This window comes from Heloderma suspectum, chromosome 2 (assembly GCF_057233095.1).
Source record: "Heloderma suspectum isolate Gila_16-S chromosome 2, 16-S_ref, whole genome shotgun sequence".
Taxonomy (NCBI): Eukaryota; Metazoa; Chordata; class Lepidosauria; order Squamata; family Helodermatidae; genus Heloderma; species Heloderma suspectum.
The window spans coordinates 341,348,967-341,365,894 of NC_139459.1; the positions used below are offsets into that span (position 1 = coordinate 341,348,967).

General features: G+C 46.8%; 2 protein-coding genes across 3 annotated transcripts; both read right to left on the reverse strand.

Moving 5' to 3' along the window:
* Positions 1–491: 491 nt before the first annotated feature.
* Positions 492–4,817, reverse strand: LOC146355232 (olfactory receptor 2G3-like). The gene is made up of 2 exons (XM_084832530.1): positions 4,617–4,817; positions 492–1,765 (listed from the first exon to the last, which is right to left on the reverse strand). The coding sequence occupies exons 1-2, from the start codon at positions 4,656–4,658 to the stop codon at positions 818–820; spliced, it is 990 nt and encodes a 329-aa protein (XP_084688656.1). The 5' UTR covers positions 4,659–4,817; the 3' UTR covers positions 492–817.
* Positions 4,818–7,759: 2,942 nt separating this feature from the next.
* Positions 7,760–16,158, reverse strand: LOC146355233 (olfactory receptor 2G3-like). 2 transcript variants are annotated; one of them, XM_084832531.1, is made up of 2 exons: positions 10,640–10,945; positions 7,760–8,891 (listed from the first exon to the last, which is right to left on the reverse strand). In XM_084832531.1, exon 2 carries the CDS (start codon positions 8,886–8,888, stop codon positions 7,944–7,946), a length of 945 nt encoding a protein of 314 aa, XP_084688657.1. In that variant the 5' UTR covers positions 8,889–8,891; positions 10,640–10,945; the 3' UTR covers positions 7,760–7,943. The 2 variants fall into 2 exon arrangements, with proteins under 2 accessions (XP_084688657.1, XP_084688658.1); XM_084832532.1 differs by lacking the exon at positions 10,640–10,945 and adding an exon at positions 16,149–16,158 and having other exon boundaries at positions 7,944–8,860.
* Between the last annotated feature and the right edge of the window lie 770 nt (positions 16,159–16,928).

Genomic DNA, 16,928 nt, shown 5'->3' on the forward strand with positions numbered 1-16,928 from the left:
TTGACATGCAAATTCCAGGCAGGGATAGGATTGAGTCAGGTGGTCCATTTCACACACACCCCACACACCAGCTGAGTCCTGAATAGCTTGAGTGGATTTGTGGCAATAGCTGCACCCTTACTGGTCTGTCATCCCAAAATTATTATTCAAGCATGGACCTATTAGACCTCCAACGTTGTTCGCATGTTTCACTGTGTGTGGCCTGGGGTGCACGGGGGGCAGGGTGGGGGGAGAGGGGGCAGGGCGGGGAGATAGGGGGCAGAGATATTTTGTTCTATTCCTCTTAGAACTCCAGTCTCAGAGTACTGTCCAAGTCCACACATCCTCCCATGCAAGAGCAGGCTAAGCGCAACATGACCATATTCGAGGATTGCTGCCTATTCACCTGCGGAACAGATGACTGGTGCTGGCGTGGTGGGTGCCAGAAAATATTGAGAGTTTAGAAGTGGGGAGTGGGGGTAGTTAAGAGGCAGTTAACACACATGGAAAAACAACCGATTTATTTATTTATTTTGGCATAAGCTTTTGTGGAGTAGAATAGACTTCAGCGGTGGCCATTCAACCTGGTAATTCATTAAAAAATGGATGATAGAACTACATATTACAATAAACACGCTCAGCTGTGGTACTTCCTGGAAGGCATCCAGTCAATAATCATATGAACCTCACATAATTCATTGGACCATTGTGCAGACGGTACAGAACAAAAAGGCAGCTTAAGACATTTTGTAGTGCGAAAAGGGACACAGAGGTGATAAATGAGGAGTTTGTTAAAAGATGCTGTTGATCTGCTGAGAGAAGGTGGGAGCCCTGGGGTTCATTTCCTCTTCATTGCTCGTCTTAGAACTTTGTGCACCTCTTTGTTCCTCAGAGTATAGATCAGTGGATTAAGCATGGTGGTGACAAATGTATAGAAAAGGGAAATCATCTTGCCTCGGTCAGGGGAGTAGTTGGACGGGGGCTGGAGGTAACTGAACATGGCTGTGCCAAAGAAGAGCAACACCACAGTCAAGTGGGAGGCACAGGTGTTGAAGGCCTTCCGCCTGCCCTCGGCCGAGCGGATCCTCAGCACGGCAGCTGCAATGTAGCCATAAGAGATTGTGATGAGGCCCAGAGGTACTACAAGTAACACTGTCCCTGAAACAAGGAGCATAGCCTCATTGAGTGAGGTATCAACACAGGCCAATTTGATTAAGGCTGGAATCTCACAGAAAAAATGGTCTACCTTGTTCTGTCCACACCGTGGGATTCTAAAAGTTATTACTGTCCCCACTAGTGAGCTGCTGAAGCCACTGACCCAGGAGAAAGCAGCCATTTTGAAGCATAGGGAGTGGTTCATAATAGTTGTGTAATGCAAAGGATGGCAGACTGCAGCATAGCGATCGTAGGCCATGACAGCCAACAGAATGCACTCCGTAGAGCCCAAACCATGAGAGATGTACAGCTGGACCAAGCACCCACTGTAGGTGATCGTCTTGCTTTTTCTCCAGAAATTCACCAGCATCTGGGGGCCAAGGCTGGTAGTGAAACAGAGGTCAAGGAAGGAGAGGTTGCTGAGGAAGAAATACATGGGGGTGTGGAGATGGGGGTCCAGCTGCAACACCACAATGATGGTTATGTTGCCCAGCAGGTTCATCATATAGCAGATCAGGATAAATGCAAAGAGCACCATCTCCAGGCGTGGGCAGTCTGCCACTCCCAATAAGATGAATTCTCCTTGGTGGCTTTGGTTACCTTCTTGCCACGATGCTTCCCTGTACATTGTCTATAAACAGAAAAAAACAAATAATGAATAGCAAAAAACTACTACAAAATGGAAGCTGGTATAAACAGTTGACATGGAAGAAACAGTGGCGTGGTTGTGATCTGTTCAGGGCTACCCAATAACTTCCATACCTGGACTGGGGCTTGAGCCAAAGCCCCCAAAGTCTTGGTCCAGGCTCTCGTTAATGGAACTGTCTTCTTTACCACAAGCGCTGTTGGATCTATAGGGTATAAATATGAGCCAGAAACTATTCACACAGTGGGGGAACATACTAATATTCACAAGAGAGGAGAACCTGTTCATACCTTTCTATAGGAATATGTGGGTAGAATAAACCTACACACAGCCCCATGAAAATCTTCTGCTCTTCTGAGAGGTCTTTTCACCCTAACTGTAGTGAAGGGATTGAGAATGGCTGCAAGAGTTCAGGAACTCATCTATAGCGCAGTATAGAGATCGACATTGAGAGCAGCCGTGTTGCGGTGCAATCTGAAGCATGTTTACTCATGCATAATCCCACTGATTTCAATGAGTCTTATCCTCTAATAAGTATGCTGATGCTTGCAATCCTGGTTTGTTAGAAAAAGTCAAAATGTCACAGGAAGGTGATATCATATGGCCACATAAACAGTGACAAAGAAGGGAGCAAGTTTTCAAATTCACTTAAAAAACACTGTTTCGTCAGTCTGGATGTTGGGCCTCCTCCACCATTTTTGTTGCTGTACTTTAGGAGTTTGATGAACTCAAAAGCTAGCTCATTTCTTCTGTGGCCTTTAATTGTCATTGCCCTTCTATTGTACTCCTGTTTCTTGTAGGACATCTGCAGCCCCTCACCTTACTCTCTACTCCCGCCTCTGTCTCAGTCTTTACATCGAAAATCCACAAGGTTCTGTGTGAATTTCCACCTAATATCTTTCTTATCTATCCTATTATCTCTTCTTTTCTTTACACCTTCCCCACCTCTTACTCTGATTTCTTGCTTCCCTCATCCTCCCTCCCTCTTACATTACTTCTTTCTCCCTCATCTCTCTATTTACTTAGATGCAAGTCTCCTCCGTTTTATAAAGGACTTTCCGTCTACTTGCTGTTCCTTCCCACCATAAACTCCAAAATCCTTCAACAAGTGGCTGAAGGAGAAAAATGAGATAGTGCTGGATCCAGATTGAGTCATACTTACAGTAGGCCCATTGAAATCATGGATTTCAACGCATGTACTCAAAGTTTGACTAACTCTGGACCCTTCTTTCCCTTCCCATCTTTCCCTTAAGAAAATCTGTTAAAGAAAAAACGATGGAACAGCTAGCTGTACAATGGCTTCAGGTTGCTACCGGTAGAAGCCCTCTGTCTGGAAGTACATTATATCAGAACCCAGTTTTGCCACAGAATACCAGTGGGACACATTCTATATTTATATGCAACACATTGCATGTTGGAAGTTGTAGATTCCAATAAAAAAGAAGTTTGTCCAGAGAATTATGATTAAATATAATGTGTGCTAGAATAGAGCCACACCATTTGTGACCCATTAAGCCAAACGCAGCCCACCACCCCTGTTTGATGGGCCATCAAGTGCTCAATAAGTTTCCTGGTTTGGCCTCCTGACTTGGGCTACAAGAAGAGTGGAGTTTGCCAGCACCTGGCCAGTCAGCACATATGGCTGGTGGGTTGCTTTTGGCATGTCACAACTTGGGCAGCCCCAAAGTAGGGTCAAAATCTCTGATGGGGATCTCAAGATAGGAAAATAAATGAGGAAGGAAGCTTGGAAGTTATTTAGAGGAACTATAGTCGAGGGTCAGTGCATTTTGGTCTTCAGAGGAGGCCAGTTGTACATCTGACCTCAATTTGAGGTATGATTACTTCGACTGAGGCTTCTCTGTAGTTGCTTCCAGACTATGGAACATCTTGTCCTGAGAAATCTGCCTAGCTCTCTTTCCATATTTCTTCAGTCATCAATTAAAAATGTTCTTGCTATTTCTAATGATGAAAGCTACAATTTGTGGCTATGATGCATGTTGTTGTTATTGTTATATTTATTTATATCCTGCCTTTTTCCCAAAACTGGGACACAAGGCGGCTTTACAATATTAAAACTTGTATAATTAAAACCTATAAATAGAAGTATACAAAAGTTAAAAATATAATTAAAGTTTTTATTTTTAATATGTGCTCTATATGTGGTCTTGCTGCTTTTGTGTATTTTATATTCTTATGTTACTGCATTGTGACTGTTTGTTGTTTTTAATGTTTATTTTACTGAAATGGCCACCTCGGGGCTCCATTCTCAAAGATGTGACACACACATTTTAAATAATAAAGGAATGAATGAAATTGTCTCTGAAGTGGACATTTTGAGGTCAGATTAGAAAGCTTACAGAAATGATAAAAAGGCAAATTCACTGTTTAAAAAAGTATTAGAATAAATAAAGCACAGCAACTATCATATGGTACATATTCTGAATACCGTTGTGACTGCCAGATCTCTGAAGGAATGTAGACCTGACAAAGGTACAAAAAGAAAGACCTAAAACAAATGATCAAGGGGATCGAAGATTGTCCCTACTAGCAAAGCCTAGTGAGTTTGGGTTTCATTTTCTTTTAGTTCAGAACAATTAAAACAATGACTAATGACCTAACTACATATTACCTACAAAGTGGTGTAACAGAATCACAACAGCTGTTTGTTCTTAAAAGAAAAGGAACTTCACAGGTATGGCTCTGTGTGTGTTTGTGGATTGGGAGTGGCAACGCTTCACCTCTTCCCCAGCTGCTCTTGCCTTGAACATTTCCAAAGACATCTCCCAAAACTGTGATGGGGGGGGGGGGTGTGATAACAAGAATAGTAATTGCTCACCTGTGTATCAAGAAAAATGCTTGTTCCAGTGGATTGAAACATGTCTATTAAAGATTTGATCTCTTTTCTGCGCTTCACTTATGTTAGTTCTATCATCTATCTACCATTCCCTTCCCTTCTCAAGACCCTCCGTTCTCAGCCTCACTTCTGTCTTGTGAGCAGCAGCTTCGCTTTGTCCAGGTCAGTTTTGCACACTGTCTAAGAGAGTCTTTGATGCACCTGCCCCAGGGAGTGGTCCGTAGCTGTGCCTCTCGGGGTGCTTCCAGACAGGGCGCTCCTATCGCTAACACTCAAAAGGCATTGAGCAGCTATCCCGTCTTTTCCTCCTTAAGAGTTTTTTCCGGTAAGAAAAAGATGGAAGCAGCAGTAGGAAAACCTGGGAGATGCTACAAATTGAGGACACTGTTGTCTGGGACACCCCACCCCCACCCCCACCCCCGTTAACATCCGTCAATGTGGCAGGCCAACTGCAGCATAAAGGCCTGGTTGGAAAGCACCCTTGTTCTGCTGATTGCAGAAGATCAGAGTCTTTGTTCCAGGAGCAGGTGCCTTATCTCGGAGTGTATCTCTCATTGGCCCAACTTTGTAGTCGAGGCTAAAATGAGGGAGATACTGGGAGCATCTTGAGGTGGATGTGTGACTAGAGGAAGAGAGGCTGGGGTGGGGGGAGAGTCCCTAGAAAGAAGAGGGAGACCCATGCGAGAGCAACAGCCAAGCAAACAGAAGCAGATAGACATAGAAAGATACAGATGAAAAGAGATGGAGGGAGGGAGGCAGAGCAAGACAGAGGAGTGGAATGGTGGGAAAGGGAAGGCTAGTGAAGGACACAGCGGGAGAGAAAATGATTGATCCATATGATACCTTTATTAACAACCTGCTTTTGCTGCCCCATAACATAAAATCCTCTGGATAGCTTAATAATAAATTATCATAAAGACGGTAAAGAAGGAGAGGCATGAAGGGATGCAGTTTAGTTTCACAAAGAATATGAATTACACACTTAGATGTTACACATGCCTATTATATATAGAAAGTTAAAGGCAGATTTCAGGTTGTTGCAAGGGAAGAGGATAATGGGGGGAAAGGAAACAAACAAATGGGGACAGGAGTATAGAGTGCCAGAAAGATGGGAGACAGACAGCAACATAGTGGTCAGCATGAAAGATGAAGGAAAAGGGAGAAGTTGAATCTCTCCTCACCCAACACTTACCCTGGTTGGCCTGTCTAATTCAGCCAAGATTCTCAGCTATTCTGGCTCAGCCTTGTGGCATCTGCCTCCATCCCCATGCTAGTTGAGGTTTCTCTAACCCAAAAAGCACTGCTTGGGGGGAGGGAGGCAGGAGAGCTGTTTTTATGAGTGCCGTTCTGGACACGGAGGAGGCTGCCCCTCCAGCAGGCCATCGTGTGACAGAGGTTCAGGGAATCAAAGCTCAGACCGAATAATTAGGGGCAAACTACACCTTACCCTGCTTACTGCAGCCATGCTTAATGACGCCCCAAAGGCCTGCATCACAGAAGAGACAGAAGGAAGGGAATACTTAACTCTTGAAGAAGAAAGACACAAAGAAAGAAAGAGGTGGAGGAGGGCAGCTCCAATCTTGAAACAAGAAAACAATGAGGCAATTTCAGAAGTTTCTAGAAGAAGTTACTATTTTATTGGTCATTGGTTATTATCTGAGCACTTGAAATAGCTATTTGGAGAGCTATTGTGATGTAGTGGTTAGTCTCTAGCCCAGGGGCAGGCAGCCTTTTTGGGCCTATGGGCACATTTGGCAATCTGAGAAACTGTCATGAGCACCACTATAAAATGACTGCCACGGGAGGCACGACTAGCCACAAAGGCCAAGAAACCAGCCGAAAAGGTACAAGGCAGAGGTGGGGTCTGGACTACAACACAGTTAACACCCCCTTGGAACGCACAGTTTTCAGCACCTTTTTCTTCTCCCCTGTCTTTTTTCTTGGTGACTGGATGTGCTGCAGAGGAAAGCATCGATCTGCAGCCGCCCGCTGCCTACAGTTCCTATTCCTAAGAATGTCTCAGAGCCCCACCATGTAGCCAGGGAAATGAGATATCAAGGTGGCAGAAGTGATCCCAGCTGCCAGGAAGAAAATGTGTTAAGAAAAGAAAAAAGGTTGGAAGACTAGGGCCAGTGGAGGCTGGTGACTCTGATTTCAATGGGGCTATAAACCCATCCTGGCTTTCAGTCAGAACCAGGCAGAAATCTAAAGGAGCTATCCAAGGTGCTGTACCCTACCCCCAAAATGGGTTTGGCACCTTGGATAGCTCCTTTAGAGTTCTGGCTGGTTCTGACTGAAAGCCAGGGTAGATCCACAACCCCACCAGAATCAGAATCACCAGCCTCCATTGAGGGCATCTTGGCAAGCACCAAGAAACGTGTCTGGAAGCACACTGGAGCCCATGGGCACCATGTTGCCTACCTCTGCTCTAACAGTTAGAATTTGGGACTTGAACTGGGGAGACCTGGGCTTTCATCTCTGCCCAGCCATAAAGATCACTGGGTAATATTGGGCCAGTCACTATTGTCCTGTTCACTCGATAAAATGATTTAGATATTTTGGATGTGTAGAGGGTATGGAAGTGTGGTGGCAGGCCCTTTCCCTTGACACTCTCATGTTCATCCCTGCCTCTCCACAGAGCCTTACAACTTGTACTCATAGGCTCCTTGCGGAATGCATGTAGGATGGAACCAGGGGCTGCCATGGCAATTCCTGCTGCCCCACCCTCCATCCTTTCATGGTATCCCGTTGGTCAGGGAAGAGGCCTTCTCTTTCAGCTCGAACCTGCATCAGATAACTTAATTGCAAACTGTCACCAGGGGGCGATGTGCCTCCATTATGGGCAGACCAAATTCCAGCTCCTTAGCCCCACTGCCTTGCTTCAGAAGACACCAAGACATGGATTGCAGAAATGTCAGTTATAAGTCAATGGCACTCTCAAAAACCTCATACCTTGGTTGGCTATCAAATGGCGAGTACCAGTAATGGCAAAATGAAGTGAGTGAGTGAGAGTCTGTGTGTTTGAAAGATGGCAAGAAAAGCCCCCCAGATGTTTCAGAAAACAGGTTCTGTCTTTATTGATTTCATGGGAACGAAACCTAATTCTGATATTAATCTTTTTCTTTATATTAATGATGTGTTGTTGTTGCTGTTTTAGTTATATAATTGTGTATTTGGTGTTGCACTTATATTTGTTAAATATTTATAATTTAAAATAAGAAAGGAAGGCACAGTGAAAAGTGCTGTAAAAGTTATTAATGAGGAGTTTTTGTTAGCGATACTGCTCTGAGTGGTTGGGAGCCATGAGGCTCAGTTCCTCTTCAGTGCTCTTCTTAGAGCTTTGTGCACCTCTTTGTTCCTCAGAGTATAGATCAGTGGATTAAGCATGGTGGTGACAAATGTATAGAAAAGGGAAATCATCTTGCCTCGGTCACAGGAGTAGTTGGAGGGGGGCTGGAGGTAACTGAAAATGGCTGTGCCAAAGAAGAGTGACACCACAGTCAAGTGTGAGGCACAGGTGTTGAAGGCCTTCCGCCTGCCCTCGGCCGAGCGGATCCTCAGCACGGCAGCTGCAATGTAGCCATAAGAGACTTTGATGAGGCCCAGTGGCGCTAGAAGGAACACCACACTAGCAGAAAAGAGTACAGCTTCATTGAGTGAGGTGTCAACACAGGCCAATTTGATTAAGGCTGGTACCTCACAGAAGAAATGGTCTATTCTGTTCTGTCCACACAGTGGAAGCCGAAGGGTCATCATTGTCTGCACTAGTAAATTGCTGAAGCCACTAAACCAGGAGATGGCAGCCATTTTGAAACATATGGAATGGCTCATAATGGCAGCATAAAGCAGTGGATGGCAGACTGCAGCGTACCGGTCGTAAGACATAACAGCCAACAGAATGCACTCTGCTGAACCCAGAGCAAGAGAGATATACAGTTCAGTCACACAGCCACCGTAGGTAATGGTCTTGCTTTTTCTCCAGAAGTTTACCAAAATATGTGGGCCAAGACTGGTGGTGAAACAAAGGTCAAGGAAGGAGAGGTTGCTGAGGAAGAAATACATGGGGGTGTGGAGATGGAAGTCCAGTCGTGACACCACAGTGATGGTTGTGTTGCCCAACAGGGTCATCATGTAGCAGATCAGGATAATTGCAAAGAGCACCATCTCCAAGTGTGGGCGGTCAGGCATTCCCAATAAGATGAATTCTCCGTGGTGGCTTTGGTTACCTTCTTCCCATGATGCTTCCCTGTACATTGTCTATAAAAGCCAAGAAAAATAATACATAGCAGACTACCAATAAAAAATAGAAGATGGTTGTAAAGGAAGACCGCATCTCTGGGCTCAATCTGCCCTCTTTGATCCACAGCTCTCTTGTCTCTCAGAGCCAGCTCAGCCTGGCCTGTGAGCACACCCCAACCCCCTCCCTTCCAAGAGGAGGAGACAGTAGCCACTGAATTTAGCACTGACCCAGAAAAGAAATAGCAGCAATGATTTTGAGGTAGATGTTTATTTACTAATAAGGGGTAAGGGAATGAGAAGAGAGGCAAGACAAAATACAATTTAGAATTTCCCCAAATATCATCTCCCCATTTGGAAACCCAACGCAGACTAAAACAACAAAAGACTACATAACCCTAGTCTACTCCCACCTCTGAGTAGGATCCTTAGTTAATGCCAGCGCTCCAACACCTTCCACCCGGACCAGATGGAAACCAAAGGACCAAAAAGAATGGCTGCGGGTCTCTTTTTATCCTATTACAAACCCAGTCCCTCATTCTTTTATCCCCCCTCCCTTCCCTCATGGAGGATGAGCTGGGGTTTTCACACCTCCCCAGCTGTGCTGGCCTCTTGGCAGGCCAAGTTGTTTTATGACCTTGGGCCCCTGATAAGGCCTCCGTCCTGGCACCTTGGATCCTAGTATGCCCACATCTCTTCCTCCCTCCAGGTGGCCTGGCTTGTAAATCTTCTTGCAGGATCCCACTCTCTCTCCTACACTAAAACATCATCTAAAACTATGCAAGATAAAATTAACTCTTTCCCACCACAGCTTTGGCCCTGTAAGGCCTTCTCCTTGACAATGGTATAAACAACTGAGAGAGAGGCAATAATGTATTTGCTGGGAGACTTATTCTCAAGTTTAAGCCCTGAAAATCTATGTCCAAGCTCTAGTTAGTTGACTGCACTCTCTATCAAAATTGCTACTTCATCTATTCTGTATGACTATCAACCAGGAACTCTTTGCATGAGAGGAAAACATGCTAATTACTGTATGGCATAAAACGTCATAAGAAGAGCTATGCTGAATCAGACCAAAAGCCTATCTAACCCAGCATTCTGTTCCCACGGTGGCCAACCAGATGTCTATGAGAAGACCACAAATAGGACATGCGTGCAGTAAGCACTCTCCCAGTCACGTTCTCCAGCAACTGGTATACGAAGGCATACTGCCTCTGAAAGTGAAGATAATATGTAGCCATCACGACTAGTAGCCATTGGGAGCCTTATCCTCCATGAATTTGTCCAATCCCCTTTGAAGTCATCCAAGCAGGTGGCCATCACTATGCCTTGTGGTGCGAAATTCCTTAATGTGCTGTGAGAGGAAGTACTTCCTTTTTATCAGCCCTGAATTTCCCACAATTTATGTTTATTAGATGGCCCCAGTTTCTAGAGAGGTCTAAATGACCTCATGTAGAACATCTCTCTATCCACATACTCCACACCAAGCATAATTTTATACACTTCAATCATGTTCTCTCCTCCCTCTCCACTCCCCAGACACACCTTTTAAGCACCAAATATTGTAACCCTATCTCACAGGGCAGAAACTATTTTTAAAAAAGGAGAGCAGCTGGAGTGGGGAGAGGGTAATAGGGGATTATCCAGAACATGGGGAATGGTGGAAAGAAGCAAAATGAATGTCAGAAAGCTGGAAGAGAGCTACAAAGTGATCAGCATCAAAGATGAAAGAAAAGGGGGAAGGTGAAATCCCACCCTCCAGTTCTTACCTTGGTCAGCCTGTCTACTTCAGCCCACCATCTTGGTAATTATTTTGGCTTAGCATTGTGTCCCATAGTATCTACAAAGATCCCCCACATAATGATGGCAACTTTAAGGGGCCTTATGGAAGGCAGGAGAATTGTTTTATGGGCATCTTCCAAGAGCAGGAGGAGGGGGAAGGGACGGTTGTCCTCCTAGTTCGAGCAGCTGCTGAAAGTTGCCAGGAAGTTGTCTGTAAAACTGCCATGGAAGAGCCCTAGAGAAACAAAAGTTCAGATCAATTAATTAGAGGGCAAACTACCCATTACACTACTGTAACAACGCCCCCAAGGCCCTTTGACCCTTGCCAAAACGCCCTCAGGAGGCAGGGATGGTTTGCATCACAAAAGAGACAGGAGCAAAGGGAGTACTTAATATTTCCTAAAAAAAAAAAAACAACCAAAAACAAAAACACTGAGTGAGGAAGGAAGAGGACAGGACAGCAATGCCAATCCTCAAACCAGCAAATGATGCAGCAAACCTCCAACGGTGGCAGAAAAAAACTATTAGGTATTTTTGCAGCAACTCCTCTTTTTTTTAGAGTTAGTGTGGTGTAGTAGTTTGGCAGGGGTGTGCGGAAGGTATGTTAGATAAAAAGTGGAGGTCAAAAGTAGCTAGTGACTCGGTCACGTAGGCATGACACGTGACAGATGAGTCAGCTTAAACTGAGAGCAGGCGCACAGACAAAAAACAATGGGTCAGTTTAACAGTTTGTTAAGTTGTAAAAGAAGAATAAAGCTTTGAAAAGAATCCCTTTGTCTGTGTCTGGACTTGGCTACTGGATTAGACTGAGAGCCCTCCAAGGAGCCCTTGACAATGAGAGACGTGAAGAAGAAGAAGAGAAAGTGCATGAAAAACAGCAGGCAAAGCTTATGGCAGCTGTGTTTAAAGGGGAAGAAGAGAAGAAAGGAGAAGGGAAAAGAGGGAAAGGAAGGAGAAAGGGGCCTCCCCTTGGGAAGGATCAGTGTGCCTTCTGCAAGAAAACTGGGCATTGGAAACATGAATGTGAAGCGTTGAAACAAAAAGAGAGGGATGACGCTGAGGGAGGAGCTCAGGGAGTCCTCCATGTTAGGGAAGGCTAGGACAGACCAGGGCCCGGCCCCCTCCTGGCCATAACAGAGGCTAGAAGGGACCCTATGGTCAGAATAAAGGTTGGGGACCATCCTTACAATGCCCTCATAGACACGGGGGCTGTCCTGTCCATCCTCCCTCTTGCTCGGCCACCAGGGGGAACAGGAGGGACTACCACCATAATGGGCGTTGAAGGGAAAGCCGCCCGGGTGCCCTTGTCCCGACCACTCCTCACAAAGGTTGGAAACACCCATTTAGAGCATGTGTTTATCTGTACCCCCTCTTGTCCGGTGGCATTATTAGGGAGGAACCTATTGGCTAAACTCCAACTCGAGATTGCATTTACCCCAGATGGGAAAATGGAGGTGCGGCTCCCCAAACAGCAGAGTAGCAATTATCAGATGGCACTCTTGAACGCCATACCAGAACCCCATGCAGAAAAGGGGGAAGAATGGAAACAGATAGAAAACCGAGTTAATCCCCTGGTTTGGGCTGGAAAAGGAGGGGCGACCCGCGCCAAGACAGCCGCACCCTACAGAATACCTCTTAAACCAGGAGCCAGGCCAGTTCATGTGAAGCAGTACCCCCTATCGCGACAAGGAAAAATTGGACTGCAGCCAGTAATATAAAGACTGCAAGAAGAGGGACACCTAATCGAGGTAATGTCCCCCTACAACACCCCCATCCTCACGGTATCCAAAGGGGAAGGAAAAGGGTACCGACTTGTGCAAGACCTCTGCCTCCTCAACCAGCAAATAGAAGCCCCCTACCCCGTGGTGCCAAATCCACACACTCTCTTGACAAAAATTCCAGAAAGCCATGAATGGTTTACTGTCGTAGACCTGAAGGATGCTTTCTTCAGTACCCCACTGCATCCAGACTCGAGGCCGTTATTTGCCTTCCAATGGGAGGACCCAACAGGCGAGGCCAAGGTTCAACTAACATGGACAGTGATTCCCCAGGGACTTAACCTATCGCCTGTCGTCTTTGGCCAACAGCTTCAGAAGGATTTAGGGCCATGGATCCATCAACACCCTGAGATAAATCTCTTGCAGTATTGTGATGACCTCCTAATTTCGTCTCATACCAAGGATGAATGTCTAGAAGGGTCGATCTCCCTTCTAAATCATCTGGCCAAAGGAGGCTACAAGGTGTCCAGAGAAAAAGTGCAGCTAGTTCAACAAGTCGTGAAGTTTCTTGGATATCAACTAATGAAAGGAACACGAAGCTTGAGCCAAGACGGGGTCGAACTTATCCGCACTTGCCCTGCTCCCTCCTCTCCTCGCGAGCTACGGGCCTACCTGGGACTGACTGGGTTCTGTCGATTATGGATCGCAGAGTATGGAGAAATAGCACGACCATTATATGAGGCATTGCCTCATATAATTTAGGACAAACTAAAGGAGTGGAGATGGACCAAAGAGATGAATAAGTCTTTCCTCAGTCTCAAAGCTGCCTTTGTGAATCCACCTGCCCTGGCTATACCGAACCCCAACCAGCCCTTTAGGCTTTATGTACATGAAAACAAGGGGATAGCTTCAGGGGTCCTCTGCCAGAAGAAAGGGCCGGCCTGGAGGCCTGTGGGATATTACTCCAAGGTCTTGGATGTTGTGGCAAGGGGCTGGCCGAGTTGCCTTCGAGCTGTGGCAGCTACAGCCCTAATCAACACAGAGGCAGAAAAGATGACTATGGGAGGACCCACTGAAATTTGGGTCCCCCACGGTGTGCCGCAGATCCTGGGATCCGGAGGAGGAAGCAAGTTCCTCAACTCTGCCAGGCACTCCAGATATGAGATAAGCCTACTCCTGAATGAGAGCCTCACCTTTAAAGCATGTTCCAGCTTTAACATCGCCGCACTACTGCCAATACTCCAGGGCCCAAATAAGCCCGGACCACCCGACCATGATTGCCTTGAGATATTGGACTTAGATACAAAAGGCCGACCTGATCTAGAGGATGAGCCAATGGAAGGGGCTGAGGACTTGTTTGCTGACGGGTCCAGTTACATGCTAGACAGAAAGCGGTATACAGGAGTAGCAGTCGTCACTCAAGACAAGAGCATACATGAAGAACGGCTACCGCCACATTTCTCCGCCCAGTCCGCTGAATTGGTGGCCCTAACAAGAGGCCGGAAAAGGGAAGCGAGTTAATATCTACACTGATAGCAAAAACGCTTTTGCCATCGTACACGCCCATGGGCAATTATGGAAGGAAAAAGGCTTCCTCACGGCTAATGGATTCCCGGTGGCCAACGGGGGCCTAATAGTAGATCTCCTCGATGCACTTCAACTTCCCCTACAAGTGGCCGTCATCCACGTCCGAGCTCACAGAAAAGAGAAGGAGGACAGATGGAGAAAAGGAAATAAAAAGCAGATGAGGCGGCAAAGAGGGCAGCCTGAGAAGGAGTTCAAGGGGTGTTCCTAGTCCTACCGGGGCAGGAGAACCCCCCCCCCCACATATTCCTCCTCTGAGTTGCAGATGGCACAGGAACACGGAGTATATCCTTGGGCCGATGGGTGGATCCAGATGACAGATAAGAGGTTACTTCTACCACAGACCTTGCAGAAGGCCGTCTTAGAACAGGTGCATCACTCCCTCGGACACCCAGGGGCCTCAGCTATGATTGAGTACTGTAAAAGACTGTTTGTGTCCCCAGGTTTGACAGTCCGCGCCCATCGGCTAGCATCAACTTGTGAGATCTGCCAGAAAACTAACCCTGCAAGATCGCCTCCTCCACCCAAAGGGGGGAGGCCTTGGGCATATTATCCCTTCCAGAGGGTCCAGATTGATTTTGCTGAAATGCCACCTTGCAGGGGTTATAGATACCTGCTTGTCATTGTGTGTCAAATGACAGGATGGATAGAGGCATTCCCATGTAAAAATTGCCAGGCAACAACTGTAGTCTCCAAACTATTGCAAGAGGTAATACCAAAGTTTTCTTTGCCCGAAACTATTGAGTCAGACCAGGGTTTGCACTTTACTTCCACCGTTACCCAAGGGTTGGCCCAAGCTTTGGGGATAGATTGGCATCTCCATTGCCCCTGGAGACCCCAGGCGAGTGGCCAAGTTGAAAGAGCCAACCGTAGCCTCAAGGAAACTTTAACTAAGCTCCAGAGAGGGGTTAGGCTCATGTGGGTTGAGGCCTTGCCCGTCGCTCTGACAAAAGTTCGAAGGATGCCCAGAAAGGGGATAAAACTTTCTCCCTTTGAATTAATGTTTGGATTTCCCCCCCAGGTGCATTGCGGAAGAAGGGAAGAGGTTAAATGGGAATTGGGGGATCAGATGTTGAGGGGGCAATTAACTACTCTGCAGTCTGTTCTCTCGCAGCTACGAGCTTACTCTGTGCCATTCCAGAGGCTACCGTTCGATGTACCAATCCAACGATTCCAATCAGGGGACGAGGTGCTGCTGAAAAAGTGGAATAAAGAAACTCTAAAGGAGGGGTGGGAAGGGCCTTATTTAGTGGGACCTACTAGTCACTCATGCGTAAAACTTGTAGGATCAAGTAAGTGGACCCACTGCAGTTGAATAAAACCTTTCCGGAGGCCCCTGTCTCCTCCTGTCACCCGGAAAGAACAGGAGGACACGGGCAGGAACAACAGCCCTCTGCTCCCTGGCACTCACCTGGAAGCTGCCAGGGACACAGGCGAAGAGATCAACCAGGAGCCACAATTGCCTGTTATTTACAAGTTCCAACACTTGGGGAAAGCTAAGGATCGACTCAGCCAAGCCTGAGATTCAGGGGGATTGCCTATTGACAATCAAGGTATTCGTGTAATAGAGGCAGAAAATCCCGTACGCTGACAAGTGATCGGGAAAATGGAGTGGTTCTGGGTCCTAGCACTGCTTACCAATGGGGTAATGGGATTAAAGCAATCTTGTTGCCAGGAAGGGGGAAAAATAGTCTTCAGAACCTCTCTAGGGGCAGAATACTACAAATCCATGAAGTCTATCACTTGCTTAGGAAAGAAGGTTTTTGAGATACAGTTGACCAAACCCTACATCTATTACACTGGTAGTCAGAGAAGCCAATTATCACTAGGGGCCAAAGTTTGCCTCACTAAGGGAGGGCAGTGGGGATTAGATAAATGGAGCCCACTGCGGGTCCATCAGACCATTAAGCAAGCTGTGCAGCAAGCCAGGTTAACCCCTGCAGCCCCACGTCCGCCGCCCTTAATAGAGGTCCCAGAGATAGAAGATCGCCCCTGGAAAGCCCGGCTTGGGCTTCAAGTGGCCCAAGATACTGACAATGTATGGTTAGGATGGGTAAAGTACACCGCCAAATCCTTGAACAAGTCTGATTGTTTTGTGTGCGCAGCTGGGAGATCTGTCACCAAGGTATTGCCCTTCCCTTTAGGCTGGGATCAGCCCTCCCTCCTCACTTGTATAATCCGTTTGTTCCAGCACTCCAATGCATGGGGGGATAAAAGCTGCCAGAGCCTTAATAAACTCCCCCCCCCTCAAGAGGGAGGATCGCGTTGTACCTCCCGTGGCTTCCATAGAGGGATGGAACCATACGGGGTGCATCTCTCGGGCCCTTGAAGAAGATAGTATTTCATTAGGAAACCTCTCGACCTGTACCAACATCACCACGTTTGCTAATGACTCTTTGCCGATTCCCCGTGCTGATCTTTGGCAGTATTGCGGAGGCTCAGAACTCTTTGAGACCCTTCCCTCAAACTGGTCTGGAATCTGTGGACTGGTCCAGCTTGTGGTCCCCTTCTCCATCACCTTCCACCCATCCCAGCAACCCACTCACCGCCGCCAAAGACGCAGCACAACCCCCTTTGACAATCATAGAATCATAGAATAGTATAGTAGGGTTGGAAGGGGCCTACAAGGCCATCGAGTCCAACCCCCTGCTCAATGCAGGAATCCAAGTCAGAGCATCCCTGACAAATGGCTGTCCAGCCTCGTCTTGAAGGCCTCCTGTGTGGGAGAGCCCACCACCTCCCCAGGTAATTGGTTCCATTGCCGTATTGCTCTGACACTCAGGAAGTTTTTCCTGATGTTCAGTCGGAATCTGGCTTCCTGTAACTTGAGCCCATTATTCCGTGTCTTGCACTCTGGGATGATCAAGAAGAGATCCTGGCCTTCTTCTCTGTGACAACCTTTCAAGTACTTGAAGAGCGCTATCATATCTCCCCTCAGTCTTCTCTTCTCAAGGCTAAACATGCCCAGTTCTTT

Coding starts and splice junctions, on each gene's coding strand:
- LOC146355232 (XM_084832530.1), bottom strand. CDS start 4,658: ATGTTTCAATCCACTGGAACAAGCATTTTTCTTGATACACAG. Junction 1,766..4,616: donor GCATTTTTCTTGATACACAG/GTGAGCAATTAC, acceptor TTCTGTTTATAG/ACAATGTACAGGGAAGCATC.
- LOC146355233 (XM_084832531.1), bottom strand. CDS start 8,888: ATGTACAGGGAAGCATCATGGGAAGAAGGTAACCAAAGCCACCACGGA.